This window comes from Aptenodytes patagonicus, chromosome 1 (genome assembly GCF_965638725.1).
Source record: "Aptenodytes patagonicus chromosome 1, bAptPat1.pri.cur, whole genome shotgun sequence".
Lineage (NCBI taxonomy): Eukaryota > Metazoa > Chordata > Aves > Sphenisciformes > Spheniscidae > Aptenodytes > Aptenodytes patagonicus.
In genome coordinates, this window is record NC_134949.1 from 112053610 (window position 1) to 112076170 (window position 22561).

Consider the following 22561-nt stretch of genomic DNA (forward strand, 5'->3'; position numbering starts at 1 on the left):
TCTCAACTCATTTACTTTACACTATTCATCAATCCATTCCCTATATTACCTTGCAAACCCCGTAAGAATCAAGCTCACCCGGAAGAAATGAATGGCATCTGTTGCGAGGTATTACTTGTCACTAGGGAAGAAAAAACCACCAACAATTCCTTATGCCATAAATTTTTCGGCTTACGATACAGGGAAACACCTTTAGGAAACATTAGCTGTGGGCAGATATTTGGATGATAAACTAGGGAATGAAAGTAAGCTAACTAAAAAAAAGAAACTAGATTTTTAAGTGTCTATTGCTAAATGACAAGCATGCAGCTATAGATAGGTAACAGTTTTGTTTTCAGTGCTGAATTCTTTCTAGACCTCCTCTAGATAATTCCCCCCCCCCCGAAAATTGTTTCAAAAAATGAAAATTTAATGTATGTTTGTGCAAACATACATTGCTTTGAAGATTTGTGCCAAAAGTGTGGATTTGTGTGGCACTCCTGATTTTTTTTTTCAGTTTCCATTTACATATTCATCCAAGGCACAGAAATAATACCAAGCAAAAATAATAAATATTTGAAGACACAGCTGAAATTTGGACATTAAATACCTAAAAATATTTTGTGAACGCAAGGAATTCATAAAGCAAAGAAAAAGAGCTTTTTTTTAATAACTCTCATAGACACTACCAGTTTACACAAAATTAACTGAACTTTAAATCGGAAAAATCATGAGGCAAAACCTGATGTGCATCGTCACACACGTGCAGACAGCCATAGAGGAGATGAGATTCAAATGTTAAACAAAAGTGCATCTCTGCCAGTCTTTCAAACAATCCTGACAATAGTAAAATCCTAGCTGAAGGTCAGGTAAAAAGTATTTACTGCTGCTTGTTCTTTTTTCATTTACTAGGCATTGCTGAATAGGGATTATGGATTCTGACCACAAATTTCAACACGTGTTTCTATTTTTCCTCCACCTCTGTGTGACACTTTTTTTTTTTTATCAGTACTGGAACATATTCTAGTGAGCTTGAAGTACCCTGACAGCTAACAGGCAGGTTGAATAAATTGTTGCTGTGTGCCTGGGGGTCTACATTTCCCTGACTCCTTCTCTTTTCTTTTTTCCCTGTCCCCATTCTTCTCCCTCCCCTTCCCTTCTCCTCCCCTCATTTCCCTGTCCTGTCAGCTGTTGCAGAATTCCATTTTTAATGCATCATGTGCAATGTGTACGAGACCGTCTGCATGGGCAGGCTCATCTTCGTAATCATATTTTACCCTTCTAGTAGTACACATCACAATAACAACAATAATATTTTAATATTCGTAGCAACGTATTTTACATGCACAAAATTTGAAGGTCTTATGCTGCCTAATACTGTATTCTTTTAATATCAAATTCACTTCAGTGTATGTGACGTTAGTAAACCAGGCAATTGTGCCTTGGCTTTGTTCTGAATTGTCCCTTTGATCACATCATGCTTTAAGGAGTCTATTTGCCAGCAAATAGGAGTTGCCCCTCTGACCTTAAAGAATATTGTCCCTTCCCACTGCAGTAATGACTTCTTTTTCCCACATGCCCAGAAGGATGGAGCTTAAGAACTGTATTCCTAGTAGATTATACTGACAGGCAGTAGCTCTCCGGTGCGTATGTCATAGTTTTGCTGGCTTACAATTGCAATTTTTTTCTCTTTGAGTGAATATAATGTTGAGTTTGGGTTTCTCTTTGCTGTGGCATGATACATTCACAACTTACAAGGATGTGGATGCGGTCATTAGAAGAATTTTCAATTTATTTCTATTTATCACATTAGGACCTTTCAGAATTTGCATGGTGTGTCATGTGGCTGGAACTGAATAACTCACTGGTAAAGACCCGGATTCTTAATTACTAGGAGTTTATACCCTTTCTGTGGAGATGGATGGAGGGAAGAGTGAGAGGAACGATGTCCATGGCACAGAAATATTTTAAAGGTCAAGAGTTTTTTGTGCAGAATGGCTAAGTGCAGACTCGGAAACCAGGCATAAACTTTCGGTCTGTACTGTCACTTGTTTGCTTTGGCCCAAAGCCTGTGCAAGCAACTTGTGAAAGTCTAAGTGTGGGATATCTGGTGCTGATCTCTTCCCAGGCTTGATGTACGCAGCCTGGGAGAAGGAGAATACCCTCAAAGGTGTTAAGGAAGTGTCATTCTTCCTCCAGAGGTTCCTGATCCGTGGCCCAAGTGTGCATATGAGCATGGGGATGGTAGGATAACCTGAGCTCAGACCTGAATTTGGCTGATGGAAGTGACTGACTGACACTGACTAACCAAAGCGACCTGTAGAGTTTCCCCCTTGTTGACTTAGAAACAAAAGACACAACAATCACATGGCGAAATAGTCGCTGCCCTCATCTTTCTGTCTTCCTGAAGCTGAATAAGCCACATGTTAAGCAGCTACTGAACTGCTCACAGTACACTTACACTGAAACGCTGGACCGTAAATTGTGATATTTATGATCTGATTCATTTTCAGTTTAGGCATCAGGCAGAGGAGATGGATGAAGATCATGGGAAATAAACTGATAAGCTTCCCTGTGGTAACCCATCTTCACTCATAAATACAGTTCTTGGGCTTTTTCTTGTCCAAGGCTGACTAATGACTTGAAAAAGGCACTTCTGCTTTCTGTGGACAGATATTAACTAGTTCACTATATCCCTGAGCTATATGTTGTAATGTAATTTCTGGAGAGCACAAAGATTAATTCCAGTGCTAGTTACATTTCATAATGAACTCTTAGAAAGTATGGTTTTGACATTCCTGACTTCTGTGATGTATCAATTCAAAACCTCATTTGTCTTGACCGAATTTATGGTATATGGTAATTTGAGAGAGATCATCTCTCTTTTATCAACTATGCTTTTATCACTTTACTGTCATCTTCACCATTTTATCTTCTCTACTCTGTAAGTTATATTGAAAACAGAAATTTTCTTCTGTAAGATAATTATATCTATAGGATATTTCCAAGGCTTTTATTTCATTTTTTGGACATTAAGTCAGTTATACAGTAGGCACTTTGTGAGGTCTGAGATTTTTTCAGGATTGATTGTATCAATTCACCTGAAGTTTCCACTTATAATCCACTGAGGACTATCTGTGGACAGATGTATGTGCTTATCCTCCATCTTGTTTCTGGAGAAATATTTTTGGTTATTTGCTACAAAACATACACTAAAAATATCAGTAAGGGGCATTTTTATTTATGTACCTGCTAGCTTCGCTGTAAGAATTAGTCCACTTAAGTCTTGCATCTTAATAGCATCATGTATAAGGGTTAAATTTTAAAATTCTTAACGAAACAGAACTTAAACTTCAAAGGCAATATTTAATATAATTGTAATAGGAATGTGTTTTGTTATTGTTCATTGTAAACCTCACTAAATTAGAATTAGCATTTGCTGTAGGAACAATGAGGACTGTAACACATTCTCCTGTATTAAATTAGTTGGAGGAGGAGGATATCAGTAACAAGATCGATGGATGAGATTTCTGCTGGAAAAATTAGTTTAGAAAAAATAGTAAATGAGATTGAAGTTTGAGTAAATAATATTGCTTTTAAAACTTTCTTTGTAAACAAAGCTAAAGACATTAGATGCATTATTGTAAATTACTTCAATATTAAGTTGTCTTTATGTAGATGGAACATATAGAAAATTTCAGAAGGATGATCTAGTGAAATATGCCTAACAATTATATTCAAAAACCTGCATCTTATTTCCTTAGCATGCACAATAATGAGAAAAAAGCATTATAGGACTGTCCTATTTAAAGTAAGACAAAACTACTTCAGCACATTCAGTAATGTGCTTCAACACATTTAGTACATTTAGTAATGTACTGTAATCCTTTCTATAATTTTGCAGCTGTCTATGATTCTTATAGAATACAGAAAATTAATTAATCTAACAAGTACTAAATTATTAAACATTATGATATAAATTTCATCACACAAGTTTTAAGTGTTTGAGATTCTTTATTGGATCTTTCTAAAATGAGTAGAGATTACATTAACCTCCAGCAGTCTTTATTAAAAGAAAACTGGAACAATCTAAAACTTTAAAATAAATTACTTTCTCATTTTTATACATTGTTTAAGTTTGTCAAAGCAAGTTTATGGTTTTTTCCTCGAGGGAAGAAATATTATATTTTAGGATTTTGATAGCATTATATCATGTTTTGATATTAACACTTCAACATTAGCTGGGATTTTTATTGCATGCATATTTTCTGGAATTTATCATTTCTGAGCAGAGCAGTGCTTTGCTTCTTTCCCCAGTCATCTGATTTAAAGGTCTTTTTGAGACACTGACACTTCTTCTTTTTCTCAAAGTCTTTGTCTAAATTCTATACGAGCCAATGGAAAAATTTCCATTGACCTCCACATGGCTAAATTACCTCTAAGGGTGTAATATTCTGTAAGGATATGTTTGTGACTGTAAGCTACAGAATTAGTTCATATGTGTGGGGCTTCATAGCTTTGCACCATCTTTGTTGTAGATCCTTTGCTTTCAAAATGTTTGTCTAATATTTTTAAGCAAAAGAAGATTAGTGGAAGCTAAACAGAATTTCATTCAACAGAAAAATAACTTGAATCTGTTCCCATAGTGTTGGAAGTTCGACGTATCTTATTTTGGATCATTCTCTTTGAAGTTCAAGTTTTATTATGACTTTATAACTCTCCAATTTCCTTAATTTAGAGAGAAAGAGGGAGAGTGAGAACAAAAAACCCTGGGAATAGTATTAATTTTTAAGATGGCTGAATTGTTTTTGACATTGTATGAGGTAGAAACAACTTAAAATACTCCATGTGAGCATTTTGTGATATTTAAATCCTACTACCTCATCTAAAAATTTCATTGGAGTTTTATTATGTGCCTGAGAGCCATAAGATATCCTCAAATCTCCTCTGCAGATCTCTGACATCTGGTTTTATTTTTGTGTTTATGGGGCTGGGAGCAGCCCCCATAGCTAATTGAAGACTTGCTGCTGTGTTACCATTCTCCAGAAGGAGGTGGATGACCCAACCTCCACTCTGTGGCTGGAGCAAAAATGAATGGAATTAGTCCAAAGTGATATTATTCAGCATATATGGTATTCTAATAAAATTAAAACTGGAGAGATGCATTGTAGAGCATACACTGGTATTAGTGTTAGCTGCAATAACATACCTTGTTCAATACATAGTGAGTATAAGAACCTAATACTTTTACACTAGTAAAAAAGGAAATGTTCAAGCTTTGCAAATGTTATAATTCCTAACTCGTAATTATCCTATTTCATAGTTAAGCTAAGATTGCAAAATCTGGAATAAAAATAAATTCAGTGTATCACATTCAATTTTTTAAAGAACAATTGAGCAAGCAAACTATATGCACATTTTTCAGAACAAAGGGTAGAGTGAGGTCATAGTTTCAGTGATGAAAAACTTTACTAGACTTAGGTTGAAACTTTTGGACTGTCATTTTGTACAATAGACAATAGAGATATTTTAAAGGCTGTAATAAATTTAATGTAGTCTCGCTCTTGTCTAGTGAGTAAAGTATATATACCTATGCATTCTGCTTTATTTGTCAAGACCCATGACAAAGCAATTATGTTATAGTTTTGAGCAAATAATATTACTTTTAAAAGTTTATTGGTAAACAAAGCTACAAGCATTAGGTAGACTATTGTAAATTATTTCAATTTTATATTGTGTTTAATTATAGATTGTTATAATTATAGCCATAGAGACTATTTCAGGAACAAGTTCTCGTGTAGAATGTCTAAGAAAATTTTATTTAAAAGAACTCCTATAAAAAGAGTACTAAACAATAAATTTTACCGTATGGATTTCAGGCAAATTAAATGCACAAATAAACCAGGTTTTGAGCAGATAAATCTTCAGGTATTTCAATCCTGAAGAGAAAAAAAATCATGTGATTTTAGCTTTAATGTTTTTTAACCATTTTGTAAATTAAAAAGAGATGTTCAGACAGGAGGGGCAAACACACTGCAACTGATCTCACTGGAGTGGGGATCACTTTTTTATGTGAGGAACTCGGTTTAGAAAGTCATTGTAATACTATATTCTAAGTTTCTTGGCTCTCAGACCTCACATTTCCTATCCTTTTTTGGCAAAGACTATTTGGAATAGTTTATCAGCTTCACAGCTCCCAGCAAAGTGCCTGACAAAAATCTGACCAAAAATAAATCTTTTTTTCTACTGATTTTTGTTTTCCTTTTCCTTTTTGATTTTCATTTTGATGTATAATATGACAACTTTTCTTCATTCTTCATTAATCCTTCTTACCATTTTACTTTTCAAATTCTGCCTTATGATTTTCTTCTCTACAGTTCCCTTCTCTGTGCTCAAAGGAATAGCATGTTCTCGTGCTCTTTTTTTCATGAGGAGTTGGAGAAATTCTTGAGATTCAAAGAAGAATAAGTGAAAATCTGGATGTTCTGCTGCCAGAACCAGAAATCTTGCATGGAGTACTATTTCAAGACTAAAAACTGGGAGGGTGGTTTTGAAGGAACCATCTGCTGGCACAGAAACACAGAATAAAAGATTTGGCTCCTGAAGCTATTCATATACACTCTAGAAAATTTAAAAAACATTACCTCTCCCTTTCAAGAATGGTGAAAAATTCTGAAATTACTGGAAAAGTTTGACTATTTCCAAGTGCATATGCCCCTATTTGACAAATCGTACCATTTGGCTATGTATAAATTCGATGTTTATTCTAATGAGTTGCGGTTTGCCAATAAAAATGAAATATGTGCTACAATTCTAAAATGCTGATGCAGAACTTCACAAGTTAATTCAAGGCCAAATATTTATTCATCAGCGTATGGTGGTTCAAGTTCAAAAGCACATGCTTCTGTCCCAGAACAAATTTTATCCAGAGGTCTAAATCAATACTTTTGCAAATACTAATTAATCAATTGTTCTGTGTTGCACAAGAAAAAAATGTTCCCGTATATCAAAGGAATATTTATAGGTCTGGTGACTCCTCACCTTTGGAATTTGAACTGACAGAGCCAAGTCTGTATTTGATAGCAAAGGATTTAGAAGGTATGCCCTAAGTCTTTCACATCTCAGCATTGTAGTGTGAAAAAATGTTTCATATTAAGTATGAGTAATGATCTTCATAATGTCTACAGTCACTTGTAGTAGCCTTCATTTCAGCTGGCTACATACTTTGGATCCAAAAGTTCTTAGATTTGGTTGATTATCTAAATCCAATACCAATGAAAATTGAGTTTTCTTCATGTTAAAATTCTGTTGTTTAAGATTAATCTGGCTATATTGGTGCAATTTATAATTACTAGTATTTGCTTTAACAACAGTTGATACAGTGACATCTACAGTCTTAATTTTATTAAAGAAAACATAAAAAGGTGTTTTAAAAAACAGTTTTCAAAACTGATTGCTTTCCAGACTTTCTTTGGGGCTAACTTTAAAAAGCCAATATGATGAGCTTGAGTTAGTCATGAAATAAACTTCAGACATTTCCCTGTAGCTGCAAATTTAATAGGCTGTTTCATTACTCTGTTAAGCACTGAGTAAGTTGTCCTTTGGTTATAACTCCTGCTGATTTTGAGAAAAATTGAGTTCCTACTTCCTCTTTCAGGTGTTTTGTTTCTTTGTTTGGTTGGTTGGTTGTTTTTTTTCCCTTCTTTTATACCATTTTCTAAACTGTGACATAGCAAGTTACAGTTCCTAATTTCTGGTCTACATTGCATTACATAATGAGCACAATAAGCATGGTAATGTATGAAGCAATTACATACACCTCAGAATCATGAATTTAAAGTATATCTAATTCAAAACAAATCAAGCAGCAACGCAGATTACAAATATGAAGTTACTCTAGGGATTTCTGTGTATACACTGCACAGTTTTGCTGTGTGCTAACACTTCAGATTCAGTAAATGGACCTCACAGAGTGAAACTGCCAACATATGTTGTAAGCAGAGAATTATGTCATGTAGCGTTAAGGCTAATAGCCTAAATTACAGATAAATGGTAATGGATCCACAGGTGGCCTCACAATGCCTGCTACGAAGCGCGGCAGCTAGTTAGTGGAGAAGCTATCACCTTACAAAACAAGATGTTAGGTATTTGCTTCATTTTATTCTCCATCTATTTACTTACTATAAACAAATAGTAAATAAATATCCTAATATATATTGCGCATATATATATATGTGTAAGGGGATATATAGCCATGAAAAAGACTTGAACTGCTCCAAAGAGAGAATTGCATTGCATCAATCACATTAGGAGAGGAAAAGAAGAAATTATTAAAGAATTAATTTCATCTTGAGGGCGCTCACAAGGCACGTGCGGGACAACCAGGGGATCAGGCCCAGCCAGCACGGGTTCATGAGAGGCAGGTCCTGCTTGACCAACCTGATCTCCTTCTATGACCAGGTGACCCGCCTAGTGGATGAGGGAAAGGCTGTGGCTGTGGTCTACCTGGACTTCAGCAAGGCCTTTGACACCGTCTCCCACAGCATTCTCCTAGAGAAGCTAGCGGCTCACGGCTTAGACAGGCGTACTCTGTGCTGGGTCAAAAACTGGCTGGACGGCCGGGCCCAGAGAGTTGTGGTGAATGGAGTTCAATCCAGTTGGCGGCCGGTCACGAGCGGTGTTCCCCAGGGCTCAGTTTTGGGGCCGGTCTTGTTCAATATCTGTATCAATGATCTGGATGAGGGGATTGAGTGCACCCTCAGTAAGGTTGCAGATGACACCAAGCTGGGCGGGAGTGTTGACCTGCTGGAGGGTAGGAAGACTCTGCAGAGGGACCTGGACAGGCTGGATCGATGGGCCGAGGTCAACTGTATGAGATTCAACAAGGCCAAGTGCCGGGTCCTGCACTTCGGCCACAACAACCCCATGCAACGCTACAGGCTTGGGGAAGAGTGGCTGGAAAGCTGCCCAGCAGAAAAGGACCTGGGGGTGCTGGTCGATAGCCGGCTGAACATGAGCCAACAGTGTGCCCAGGCGGCCAAGAAGGCCAATGGCATCCTGGCCTGTATCAGAAACAGTGTGGCCAGCAGGAGCAGGGAAGTGATCGTGCCCCTGTACTCGGCACTGGTGAGGCCGCACCTCGAATCCTGTGTTCAGTTTTGGGCCCCTCACTACAAGAAGGACATTGAGGTGCTGGAGTGTGTGCAGAGAAGGGCAACGAGGCTGGTGAGGGGTCTGGAGCACAAGTCTTCTGAGGAGCGGCTGAGGGAACTGGGGTTGTTTAGCCTGGAGAAAAGGAGGCTGAGGGGAGACCTCATCGCTCTCTACAACTACCTGAAAGGAGGTTGTAGCGAGGTGGGTGTCGGTCTCTTCTCCCAAGTAACCAGCGATAGGACAAGAGGAAATGGCCTCAAGTTGCGCCAGGGGAGGTTTAGATTGGATGTGAGGAAAAATGTCTTTCCTGAAAGAGTGGTTAAACATTGGAAGAGGCTGCCCAGGGAAGTGGTGGAGTCCCCATCCCTGGAGGTATTTAAAAGACGTGTAGATGAGGCTCTTAGGGACATGGTTTAGTGGGCATGGTGGTGTTAGGTTGACGGTTGGACTCAATGATCTTAGAGGTCTTTTCCAACCTTAATGATTCTATGATTCTATGATTCTGTGATCCCAAGAAAGTTAGAATGAAGGGGACAGGTTTGTTAATTCAGCTGAGGCCGACTCTTTCTGTAAAAAGATCTTCTAAATGTGTAGTCTGATAAGCCAATCAACTTTATGTTAAATGAATAAATTATTTAAATAAACTGAATTGGCATAACTGAAGGTATGCCATGTGACTTGTCCAAGCTGACCAGTTACATGTGTGTTTTGTGAAGACGTGTAGGGAATGGAGAGGAGGAGGAGAAAATGAGAAGGAAGATGAGGGAATTGAAGCAAGGGTGATCAAAGGGAAGAGCTCTGTACTGTTCTTACAGGGTTCTCTCTCCCCTCTTTCCTCGTTTCCAGATGTCATTGGGATTTATGTGGGATCGAAATCTGCCCTGAGGTTTGTGAACCAAATGCTTTTGATTTCTGTGGAGTTGGTTTACATCAGAATTGACTGTGGCTTCTCTTTGATGGATTTTTTTTTTTTTAACTTAAATTAATTAATAAAATCCCACTGTATAGCAAAAGCTAATGGTAGGTCTTGGAACATGGTGGGAGAAAAAACACTTTTAGAGGCAGAGGTTCACTCCAAAACCAATGTGAATGTTAAAGGAGTTCCTGTACAGCAAGGCTGAGATTCATGTATACAGTGTACTTGGTTGTATCTAAAATCCAAAAAAAATACCTTTGAGCCAGCCCTCTGGGTTTGTATTAGATATTTTGAGCCGAATTGCAGCAGTCTGTGGTGGAGAGAAGGAAACGCGGAATGGGAGTCAGCCAGGAACACTATCGCCTACTTCCAGGGCCTCACAAAAAAGCATATTCAGGTTTTTTTCCAGTATGAGCTTCCATCAGACCACCTGCTGCCACCATGTCAGCCTGGAGCCTGCGTGGGTGCATAACCATCCCAAGGACTGCCACTCATACTTTGCACTTACTCACCTCTTTCGTGGCACTCTTGGTCTTTATTTTTGCTAACGTCAAGTCTTCAGTTTGAGAAGACTAGTACTTTCTTTGCAAAGCACAGGCAGGCTGTCATACCGCATACTTCTACAGGCTTCATTTTTACCGACTACAGTTGCCATATGAACTCTGCAGTGCAAATACACTATATGCAAACCCAGTAAGTTTTAGAGGTTAATTTTTACTCCTTTCAAAAACCTTCCATGGTATAGTACAAAATATGCAAATATACTTCAATTTTATGGTAATCCTTAATAGAACTATAATCTTTATACTTAAAAATTTAGTCTTTTATCTAGTAAGCTAACAGTATGTCTGTGACTGCTAATATTTTAAAGATACGATTAAAATACAAAAAAGAGAGTGCTTTTGAATTTTTTAAAAATGTTTTTGTTTACAGACTCTTGTAAATTCGAAACTATTTTCTTAACTGGCCTGTCTGAGAAAGTCACGTTAACAACTTTCATCTTTAAAATAGCTCTGAATGCACCTAGAATAACTGTCAACAGAGCAGAAATCTGTGAAATGTATCAGACAACAGGTCCACATGTAAGTGAGAAGCAAATGTGTTAACTTAGCTAACATGGAAAATCAAACAATCAGGAAAAAAAAAGAAAAAAGAAGAATAGACTAGACTTACCAATTAGAGAAAAACTAGGTATTCTGTGGGAAGCAACACCTGCAGGCACTGAAAGCATTTTACAGCATTCAGGTTGTATTCATTTTCATATACAGTTATTTATACTGATAACTCCAAAAGGTGATACTTATCATTCCCAATTTATGAGAAAGTATGATCATCACTCTCCCATCTTCCCTTACTAAAGTTGAGGTTTTTTTCATTTTATTTTGATGATTATTACTTATTTTTGTGTTATACATATCTGTCTTATCTGTTTAAAAAAAAAACAAAAAAACAAACCTGCTGGCAAATTACGTTACTACATAGCTCTGCCTCTCAAAAATTCATCTTTTCCATAGCATAATTTAGCCATGTTTCGTCCTGGTATTAGTAAGGAGAATTTGATTATTACAGCCACACTGTTTTTGTTAAAACCACATCTTTCACTTAAATGTATAATTTTTTGTTCCCATAACAAACTCCTACCAATAAATAAAAGGTGTCTTTACATTTTATGGGTGTTTCATTTTTTTTTCAAAGGAAAATGGTCAGGATTAAAAGTCTCCAAAATGTGATTTGATAATCTTTAAAACAGTCACTTGGATGTTTCCAGTTATTTCACATGTGTATTTTCAATGATTTCCCAAAATAATGCTTCTCTTTATGGTAGTTAAAAATGATAACATGAACCCAAATCTTAAGCAAGCCTTATGGTGGATTATAGGAAATTTCATCTAACAGGTGACAAAAGCTTCTGTGCATTGAGTCAGAGCTTATATTGGAAGCAGTTACTAAATACTATGAGAAAAGTATTGATTTTATTATTGAAGTGATTAATTTCAAGTAGCTCAAATACTTAGGAATGTTTATTATCCTGTGTCTTAGTTATTATGATCTCATTCTAAACATCAATGTATTATACTGGTGATTTTCTAGATTAGAAAGTGTGGAACTCATTAAAAACGCATACTTTTGTCATTGGACTGATTTCCATTAACACATCTGTGTATGGTAGTACAACGTGAAACTTAAAGTGAAATGCTGCCCTGAATCGGCTAAGAAAGTATTTTTTAATTTGACATATAAACAAAAGCCAGGCACAGTGGCCTATGTTCTGAGTATCTCTATATCCCAACCCACAGAAAAATGTACTTGTATTATATTTCACTTGAACGTAGAGTTGGCCTGAGATTTCAGATGGTAAATTTAGCCCCATGCTCTTTATGATATATCAGCTAGTGGTGAGACTTTTTTATTTCCATACATCTATTAAGGGTACAACATTTTTAATTCCATCAACTCAGGGCTTAAATTAGAGTTTAAGGTAAATGTTTTCATTTAGCTTATTGATTCTGTTCCAATTTAGGAGATTACCCCATAGCTCTAACTCACCCAAAGAATCTCACTGGGGAGATTTTCAAAGGCACAAATAGAAGTCAGACCACTAACTTTCATTGACTGCTGAAAATTGTATTGCTGCCTTCTCTCTGGATACACGGAAACCCAGTTCCCATTGTTCTTTTAATAGGAATGAGCATCCATCTTTCTCAAATAGGCTTTGAAAATGTTGATCAAAGCAGAGGAGGCCAGATGCTCACAGTTTGCTATAGTTCTGCTACGGTCAGTGAATTATTTGCACCATTTGGGACACAAGCCATATCATTGCTAAAATGATTATGTTACTTAGTCTCCTAATAACAAAGTTCAACATTAAAGAATTAAGTTTTCCCAGCTAAAATGGAAAAAGAAAAAATGTTGTTTTTTTTTTTAAATCCATTAACACCAGTGCAATTACCTGTTAAAGTCATCCTTCAACGGGGATTTTTTTTTTATTAGGCTGTGAGACGTTGACCTTCATTCTTGTTCTGATCAGTATGGAAGCACTGCAGAGGAAATGCCCTCTCCTGCTTGGATAAAGATAGTGTAATGCCTTCACTGCATTGCAATTTAGGTTGGAATAGTGTTGGCAGATGTAGAAGTAGTGCATCCAGACTCTTATACCTGCTTTTACATATTTTGTCATAGTTCCTCTTCTCTGCCCATCTGCCAAAATAGTTCCCCATGCTTCTGGTGCCACCCACCCCAGGAAAAATTGGCTGATTTTGTGTTCCAGCATCATGCCCCATTCAGCAAGCATGTGTAGACAGGAATTTCTTTTCTTAAATGAACAGAATGAATGCCAGCAATATCTCCATCGTCTGGGATAAATTTAATGTTTTTTTATATACTTGGTAGGCTGGCTCCAGTTTCTAGCTTTTTGAGCTAAAATGTACAACAGGGCCAGCGTACAAGGTGTGTCGCATCTTTACGTCATGTCATCTACTCAAAATCAGCTGCTGAGATAACGCCACCCTTGCCTTGGTTTCTCATCATCTGTTATTCACTTGTGTTGACACAGTTCTCAGCCCAACTACCTTTCCTTCGCGCCTCTTCCGTGAGGTGCCTCAGCACTGAGTAGGGGTTGGTTAACTGGAGATGCAGAAGAAGGAGGTGAGGAACGATAAGCGGAGGATATACTGGGAAAAAAGAGAGTAGTTCACTGAGGTAGAGAATGAAGAAGTCAGAACTAGGTGGAAAAGTATGTAAGATTTCAGTAAAGAGCAATTAGCAAAAAGGGAAGAAATTTTAAAAGCATAAAAAGTCAAGGAGAAAAAATGCAACAAGCTTCATCTTTCATCTTGCAATCATAAAATGTCCAGATCTTCTCTGAATACTTTCCTGAAACCCACTAACATTATATTTTAAGTGGGTGAGAAAAAGTAAATATAGAAATGCAAAGTAGGCCTGACAGATTAGCCTAACAATCATTTTTTGAAAAACAGAAGGCCAACCACAGTTTAGCAGTTTATTCTGAGAGCTGAGTAGGATGGCATATTTTTACATAAAACAATATTCATTTTAGTGTTCTTGTGTTTATTTTTGTCTGAACATAACCTTATAATTCTCCACCACTCAGTAAACACTCCTACATTTGCCTGAATTAATAGGATAAAGATTACCAGTTTGTTAGAAGAGATAATGATAAATGACTTGCATACACTAAATGTGTTTGTGACATGTTTAATCCATAAGTTTTATGTTAAAAGCACCAACATTATCCTATAAAATTTTACTATCAGCATGATCTGGGAGGCATTCTTGCGGTAGTCTCATACGGCTTCTCATTTATGCTAACATCAAACACTGGCTATGATGAAATATCAGTTCACATAGAACCGTGTAGATCTGTTAGTTGTACACTCACACATAAAAATCCTAAATAATCTGTTATCTGCCAGGTTAAATGACAACATAATCATTATGAGAAGGCATGCTAGAACTACTTGTTTGGGGTCAAAACAGTAGATGACCAAGATGCCATATTGTAATACCAGTGGGCATAAGGGTCCTGAGAGCTCTTGAGATGTTTTTTGCTGAAATTAAGATTTAGTACCAGAGCTAATAAGGGATTTTGAGATGTGATGCTTTTGTGAAAGTTGTGCTTTCTTTACTAAATGGTGTGTTGGAATTCAGAGTCTGCTGGTACTTTTTGCTTTTAAAGAAGTAATTTTGTATTGCGTATTGCATAGAAGCTATTTGTGGCTGTAGGAGGAGAAGGTACAGGAAGGAACTTGACTTGGTAACCTACGGTAGCATCAGCATCACTCATATACTCTACCTCAGCTGGGGTGGGACTGCCCTGCTCTTCTGGTCCTTAGCCATTTGGCTAGGTTTTTTGGTTTGTGGTGGTGGGTTTTTTTAACAGTGACTGTAAATGCATAAACTCTCCTGGGATGCCATGGTACGAAGGATAAGTTAGCCACATCCAGCTCAAATAGCAGCCCTTTAGAGATGTTTTCTCATGTAGACTTTAGTCAGTTACGATGTCTCAGATGTCCGGGTTGCTTAGGAAGGCTGATTTTTTTTGCCTCAGTGCAAGTTTGGAGATACCTCATAGGAACTTACTTTGCATTCTTAACAATAACAACAAAACCCCTTCTCTATTACATGTTTATGGATCAGTTTTTCTTCATTTACCTCCTGATGGACTTAGAGTGTCTGTTGAAAACAAAGAGAAAAAATTATGAGATAAGAAAAAAATACAGTCATAATTCTTGCTTTTCTCATACTAGTTAGGCCAGCAATGTGGAATTTCTTGTAAAAGACACAGTAGTTGCTGACTTAGCTTTACAGACATTGTCTAATGCCTACTCTTCCGCAGCCAGATGGAAAAAATAAGTCTGGTAATATTCTTTGATCTCTGTGTGTGTTTTGAAGTCTCTCTTATAGTTGATAGCCTCAGACCCTTGCACTTAAAAAAAAAAAAACAAACAACTGTGTTACCTTGAGGGCATGAGGATAGATAGCAAACTGATAAGGCACATGGGTAAGAAAAATTATATTTTTCCCCTCAAAAAAGCAGATCATCTCTCTTAAAATTTTAATTAAGAAGAACTTTATTCCATGTTAATTGTATACAATAAGTGAGTATATATGTAAGGCTGGTTGACCCAAACCAAGATTAGTTTACTCAAATGTTACTTCAATCAAGATTAAATAATATGTATCAAAACTGATTTTTTTAATTGTGCAACTCTTGCTCTGTTTATGTCTTTGTGCGTTTATTAGCAGGATCATGTATACACAGATGCATGTACAGGCACTTAAAGATTTGTACGTGTGTATCTATTTATGCAGAACACTTTTGTTTTCCTCTACCACCAAGAACTTAAAAGGTGCTAGCAAAATGTATAATGTTACGTATAATGATATGGTTGTATGTATAATGTATGATGTTGTGGTTGTATATATAATGTTATGGTTGAGAACTTAAATTAAAAAGTGAGGAAATTAAGAAACAAACAAACATGTGCCCTCATAGAAGTGACGACTTTTAAGACATAGTTGTGCTAGACCATAAAGTCTTTAGGGGAGAGGTAATGTTAATTTATATGTTTATACAGTGCTGAGTGCACTGATGGTGTTCAATAAGTAAACAGAAATAGTAAAGGGTATGTTAGTAGGATGGTAAGTTTTGCATATTTCTTTTATGCATTTGGATGATAAAAAAAAATTGTAAGGCATGTTTTGTACTCTCCATGAGCTACAGAAAGTCTCAGGATCCTTTGTTTGGTTGTTGTATTTAATAGTTCTATATTACAAGCAAAACAAAAAAAAACGCCTACCAAGCCGGTCTGGGAACTTTACCATTTCCCCAGGCTTGCAGGGGTAAAATGGTGTGTAGGTCTGGTCCCCACACACACTGCTGAATTATGTGAGCGTGCCCTTCGCTTCACAGAATCGCACTGTTCGTGGCAAACGTTGCTGCTTGTGAATTGATCTCCCCAGAGTTGTTAGAGTCATAGGGGCTGCAAAATAAAACTCAGGTAATTTTTAGCTTTAATGAGTTCTGTAACTGTTGTCCTGTCATGCCTTAAAGTCTCTGTATGGCTGTCTCACAAAGGCTCTCTGATAGTCACCAGATTTAGTCTTTCTTCTAAAATGGGAGACTGTTGCAGAAATGCATCAAAGACAATCTAAGAACTATGTGTGGCAGTGATTTAAGTACAGCTTGTACTGCAGAAATAGAGGCATGCTTTGTTTTGCAAACTTGATAAAGATGCCTTAAAATCAAGGACCCTAAAGGGCAGCTCATTACCCTCCATGATAAGACAGGGAGAGAGCAATAGATGCCCTTACTTATGAGTTGACCCTGTCCTAGTGTGACTTTCAGGAGAGGATGACTCATGAGCCTGTGCTACGGTAGCCAGGCTCTTCCTTGTCAGTCTGTCCTCTCTCGGCACTAAAGCAGCACGTGACCTCTCTGAAAAAAAAGCTTTCCCAGATCATCAATTTCCAACACAATCAGTGGTGGGCTCTTCAGAAGAGGTGACAGAGAGGTCTCTGTGTAAGGAAGTGGCTTTGGCTTTGAGGAGAGTAGAGAAGGACTTCTGTGCACAAGGGGGCTGACCTCAAGGCCTTGCAGGCTTCCAGTGAGAGAGGCTGTAGCTTTCATCATGTCTCGGTGAATGAAGTATCCCTGTGCACAAGAGAGGACAGTTTTTTCAAACCCTTCCTGGAAGGCCGTGCCATGATGCTGCAGAGAGCTTTAAAAGAAGGTAAAGGTGAAGTCTCTAACGAAGGGAGTGAGAACCGTAGAAAAAGTTCTGCTCTTTATGGATAAAGAGCTCAGTGGAAGATACCTGATCCAAGGAAAGAACTGTGCAGTAAATTGCTAGTGACTTTTATCTATGACACACTAAAACAAAATTAAAAGGCTGGGGCATAATGAAAGCTGAGGAGAAAAGAAATTAAATATGTCTGACGATTTTAGAGAATGACATATATTAAGGCTAGATAGAACTAGTGTAACACCGACCATAAACTGATTTTGTAATTTTATCTTCAAGTCCTTAACTTCTGACTGAGCTGCAACATTAAGTCAGAAAGGCATCCAGTCTTGGTGTAACATCTTCAAGTGGTCCACTGCATCTCTGAAAAAGTTGTCCACGTGGCTAATTCCAGAATTAATTACATCATTGCTTTTGAGTAAGCTTTCAAATTGCTAAGGAACTCGCATGAGCAGAAATTATACAGCAGAAACTGAAACTAGTTAAGTGAGCTATAAAACACTGAATCACATAGAGGCAGGCCACCTTTTTATTGGGCTTCACACCTCTGAATGCTTAATCAGTTTGGTTTTACTTGCTATTACTCCAGTGGGGAAGGCAGTGGACCGGCATTGCTTCTATAGCAGTAATTGTCCGCTGTCCTGCTAACCAGCAACACTGCGCATGAGGCACTCTGTCAGACAAGGTGATATAAAAGCTTTTTTGGTGATAAGTTTTCCCTGTCTGACTGTATTTTTGGTGTGAATGAAGAGAAAAACGGTCACTTAGGAGACGCTGCTTTGGGCGTCCCTTCACATCCATCAGAATACAGGGCAGCTTTTCTGAAGGCAACAGCTCCTTCTCCTGTGACAGGATAAATGGATGCAACCTGTGCAAAAACGTCCATGCAGGTTTTGTGTCCGTAAAGGTACCCTTCCATTAGTCTTGTAAGATAAAAAGCCATCTGGCCTCCAGTTCTGAAACTTTCCATAAACTCTGTGTTAGATTGCGTACCAGACAAAACTGTGTGGCTTGAGAGCTCAGCAGACATCTGCTGAAACACCAGTCTGATGCACCGTTTTACTTTTGCACAGCACAAAGCTCAATGAGGTTTGGATCTGGGACCAAATAAAGGATACCAAGCATTAGCTACAAGGCAGGGCTTTCTTCTATGAGGCAACTCAAGTTTTTGGCTGGGATTCGTTTTGGGTAGCTCATTCTAGAATTCCACACTTACCTTTTTTTTTTTCTTCTTGAAAATCTTTATCTTCTGTCCTTCAGACAGTGCACTGCCAACTGCAAGTTCAGAAAGCCTTTGGGTTTTGATGCTCAAAACCGCAGCTGTCATTTGAAAAGGCAATTTTTCTGCATTCATAGTAAATTACACTGTGCCACGTTATTGCTAATGTGCTCCTAAAGGACCGCCTTGTATTAACTGAGGTTTTTTCCTGTGCCGTATTTTGGTGCAGTGAACAATTTGGTACATTCAGGTGTCTTACATAACCAGCAACATGATGAGTCATCTTTAGAGAGTAAGTATTGACACGCTTCCCTGGCATGAGTTCAGATGGTGAAGGATGTGCAGTTAGAATGTGCTTAAAAGAAAGGCAATCTGAAATTCCTAACCATTTCTTTTAACGCTGTGTGTTACCATGGGAGTTATTTTTGCTAGGGGGCAAAGGCCGGATGGCAGGTATGGGACTGATGCTCCATTGTTCTTTAGCCCATACATGTGACTCCTGTAGAATAAAATGATGGCAAAGAAACCAAACCTCTTCATCAGGAACTTCCACTGAGACGAGGAGGTCGTGAGTCTCTCCCTGCCCAGACACAGTGCTGGGTCTGTATGCGGAAACAACCCCCTCCTGGTCATCTGCACAGGGGGAACAGCCGCACGGGGGCTGCTGGGGTCAGACTGAAACTGAAGAGTGCTTGTACTGTGAAACATGCGTGAGATTTGGCAGATCACCGGTTCTTTATGTCCTGTGCTGTAAATACTTCGCTTTTTGTACTGATTGTAGTTAGCCCAAATTGAAATGAGCACGTCTCCTTTCCCCATTTCTCCAGCTGGTCCGAATGAAGAAACAGAGCATTCCTTTTTAAGGACTCATGGATAACTACTTTAATAGTCATAGAAAACTTTCTGATACAGTATCTGTGTGGTCATCTGAAGCCTGCCAGATTTAGGTGAAAAAATTGCTTCTGGCCTGTTTTGGAAAGTTACCATCACTGACATGAGAACATCTAGAGATGAATGGCTTCAGATGGTCATACTTTAACTGGTCACTGTGGAGTATTTCAATAGTACTAATCATTTTGAGCTGAAATTTCCTAAAGAGCAGTGGCTGTGAACACTATAAATTAATAGATGCACTATTAAGACTAAAATAGCTTGCTTTGTCTCTCCTTTCTCTGCAATTGAAATCGTATCTAGAAATTTATTCCAGTACTTTATTCAAAAACCTCCTTAATTCTTCAGCTCAGTTACAGCCATAGCATCTACACAACAGCCAATGTGTGATGCAGAAGATCAGCTTGTAGAATGCTAATTCATTGCTGTTCTATTAAGAAAATTAGTTTTACCATTGTATAAATAAGTTAAAATTGTAAGTATTCCTGAGGTTGATGCTTGTGGCGCTAAAGAACTAGATATTTTGTGATTTCTTTTACCGAATATGAATGTAGACCTCTGTCACTATGAGTGAAAAGCACTCTGGTCTTATCATAGTGATTTTCAGCTCTCAGGATGAAGCTCTCCTGGGCCTCCACAGGTCGTGTGGAATGATTTCATAACCGTGGTGAAGGGGTTAGCAGATAATTTTTGTTACCGTTTTTCCTTGAGACTGTTTCAATTGCCAGGGCGATGTTTGTGACCTAGCTCCCTGGCACTGATAGATATGGGGTTAAATAGCTTCCAACAACACTGCTGTTAATGCTGCAAGCACTGGAGTCTGCTTGCACGGGGTACTGGCTGCTCAGAGGCTGTTGGGCTGCAGGGTGAAGGTTTGTTAGGTAGCATAGATTAGATACATAAATTCTCAGAGATTCTCTTTCTGTCGGTGAACTGTTCCATTCATACAGGGTCTGCTGACAGAAGCCTCGGCGGGAGGTAGTATTGTTTGTGTTATTTTCCCTAGAAATAGAAGATACTTATGCTGAGTAAAAGACAGAGTTATTGAGCAGCTTAAAAGAAAAAAAGTTTCTTTTTTAAGCCTTTTTTTCTCATCCTAGATACGTTATTTTTCCTCCCTTCCCTTGCCCCCCTTTGTGGGTCGGGGAGGAAGCTTTACAAGCTGTGTTTTTGCGCCCGTTGATAAATGTAACGAGTTTTGAGTGTCAACATTGAAATGTTCCGTGTCATCAGCTCTGTGAAACTGCAGTGAAATATGCAAGTGAAGGAGAAGAAAACTCCTCCGGTTTCAGCCTGCTAGCATTCCCCTGCTAGGGTGCTGTGGGGAATGTTGATAAACATTGGGAAGGGCTGAGAGGTGGCAGAGACAGGTGAGGAGCTGGTGGCTTCTGAGGGACCACAGAAAGCTGCCAGTGCATCTCTTCCGGCGTCTGAGTGCCAGAGGCTCCTGTCAGGGGAAGCCTTTACGACTGTTCTGTTTTTACGTTCCCTGGATAAAGGAAATAAGCGATGCAATGGAAATACAATCTTTAATAAACTTTTCTAGTAGGAATAATATTTCACATCTCCCTCTGCCTCTGCTCAGTAAGTGCTGTTAGCTCCAATTATTCATTCCTAAGGAAAGTCTTCTAATTCATCTTTATCGGTACTCCAGGTAGAGGTGATTTTTTTTTTTTTTTTTTTGTTACCTGGCATGGCTGTGCTGTCACTGGTGCTGCTGCTTGGGCTAGTAGACATAACTGCTGCTGCGGACATCACGCCTAGAATAAAAGCGGGGTCAAGGTGGAGAGGTGAAAAGAATCGTGAGTAACCCAGGCTTTTCCTTCTCTTCTTCTCGGCTCTCTGTTTGAAGAAATGTGTTAGGCCTCATTTCGCTGTGTAATTCTCCCTCTCCAGGAGGTTATTCTTTAATAATAACCTTAAGGCCGTATAATTTTAGGTATTTAAATATGCATGCAGAAAGCACGGGCCACACCTTCTGTATGCTCCACACATCTGCAGTACAGTCCTGTGTTTGACTGCAAGCTCTCTGAACTGCCTGGGCTGATTAACTCCTCTATTTCCAGAGAGTTGTGAGACTTCCAGGCTACAACCAGCTGTACCTTTTCTATTTATAGTCTTACCATTTTGCACGCTATTTCAAATGTTAGCGTTGATAAAGGTAGCAAATTTTACAAGTATACTCTGTGTGTGAAGGAACCTGGTAACCACGGTGATTATACTGGGTAACGATACAAATGGGTAACTGCAGTTTAAAACCTACAGATTTAGAAAGGGGGATTTAATGCAGCATTGCAGCTTGTGCAGAGTTTATCAACGCTGCACTTAAAAGGAGGTATTAGAACAGGAAAGTAGATGAGTCACCATAATATTTGGGAGTGAGACTTACACAGTTGCTTGACTGAACTAGCCAGATGATTATTTTCATTTAAAGGGCAACTCAGTACTTGCTGCGATTATTCTTTATTCCTGTCCAGCTATATAAATAAGCATGCCCATGATGGGCAACATACTATTATCATAATGCCTGCGAATTTTTGCTGCGGCTTTTTTTTTAGAAATACCTAGATTACAAAAAGGGGAAGGATTACTGAAAATTGAATTGAGGTTTTCAGTTTAATTCAGCTAAATGTGATGTGGTTGATTGGAAAACATATATGATGGAAGTCCCTAAAATAACCAGAACTTGTAGGGGTGGCTGTTGGTATCCTTGGGATGGGTATTATCTCGACAGTCATGTTGTCTAGAAGCTGGTCTGCAGCTTGAGTAGTATTCATTTTTCCTAAAGTACGAACATACATATCAATAAATCTGCCACTTCACTCGGTCCCCCAAATCAGCAGCATTAAGGAAAGAGGCGCTGGACTGAGTGGAACTGGGAACTGCCTCATCCATTCACAAGTAATTTACATCTAAAAAGTACGCTGCCCAAACTGGCAGGCTGTTAATGTGTGCATAAGTGATGCATAAAAATAACATCATACGGCTTATAAATATTTAAGCATATTAACTAATTATGACTAAAAGAGCCCTTTAATTTAATGGATGTGGAAACTGAGGCACAAATCTAATAAGACCAGAAAGATGTTGATTGAAATTTTTCCAAGGCGTGCTTCTTGCTCAGTAAAAAGGTCTGTA

The 22561-nt window shown here is 38.2% G+C and overlaps 1 protein-coding gene across 5 annotated transcripts in view; it reads left to right on the plus strand.

Annotated features, from left to right (window-relative positions):
* Window positions 1-22561, plus strand: part of ROBO1 (roundabout guidance receptor 1) — a 777783-nt gene that overhangs the window by 197057 nt on the left and 558165 nt on the right. For 4 of the 5 annotated variants that reach the window (XM_076351840.1, XM_076351865.1, XM_076351883.1 and 1 more), the window contains exon 1: window positions 21117-21225. The exons of the other annotated variant lie outside the window; for it this stretch is intronic. In XM_076351840.1, the coding sequence (XP_076207955.1) occupies window positions 21117-21225 (109 nt within the window). Of the gene's footprint in view, window positions 1-21116; window positions 21226-22561 lie in introns of those variants that run through there. 5 annotated transcript variants of the gene reach the window in all.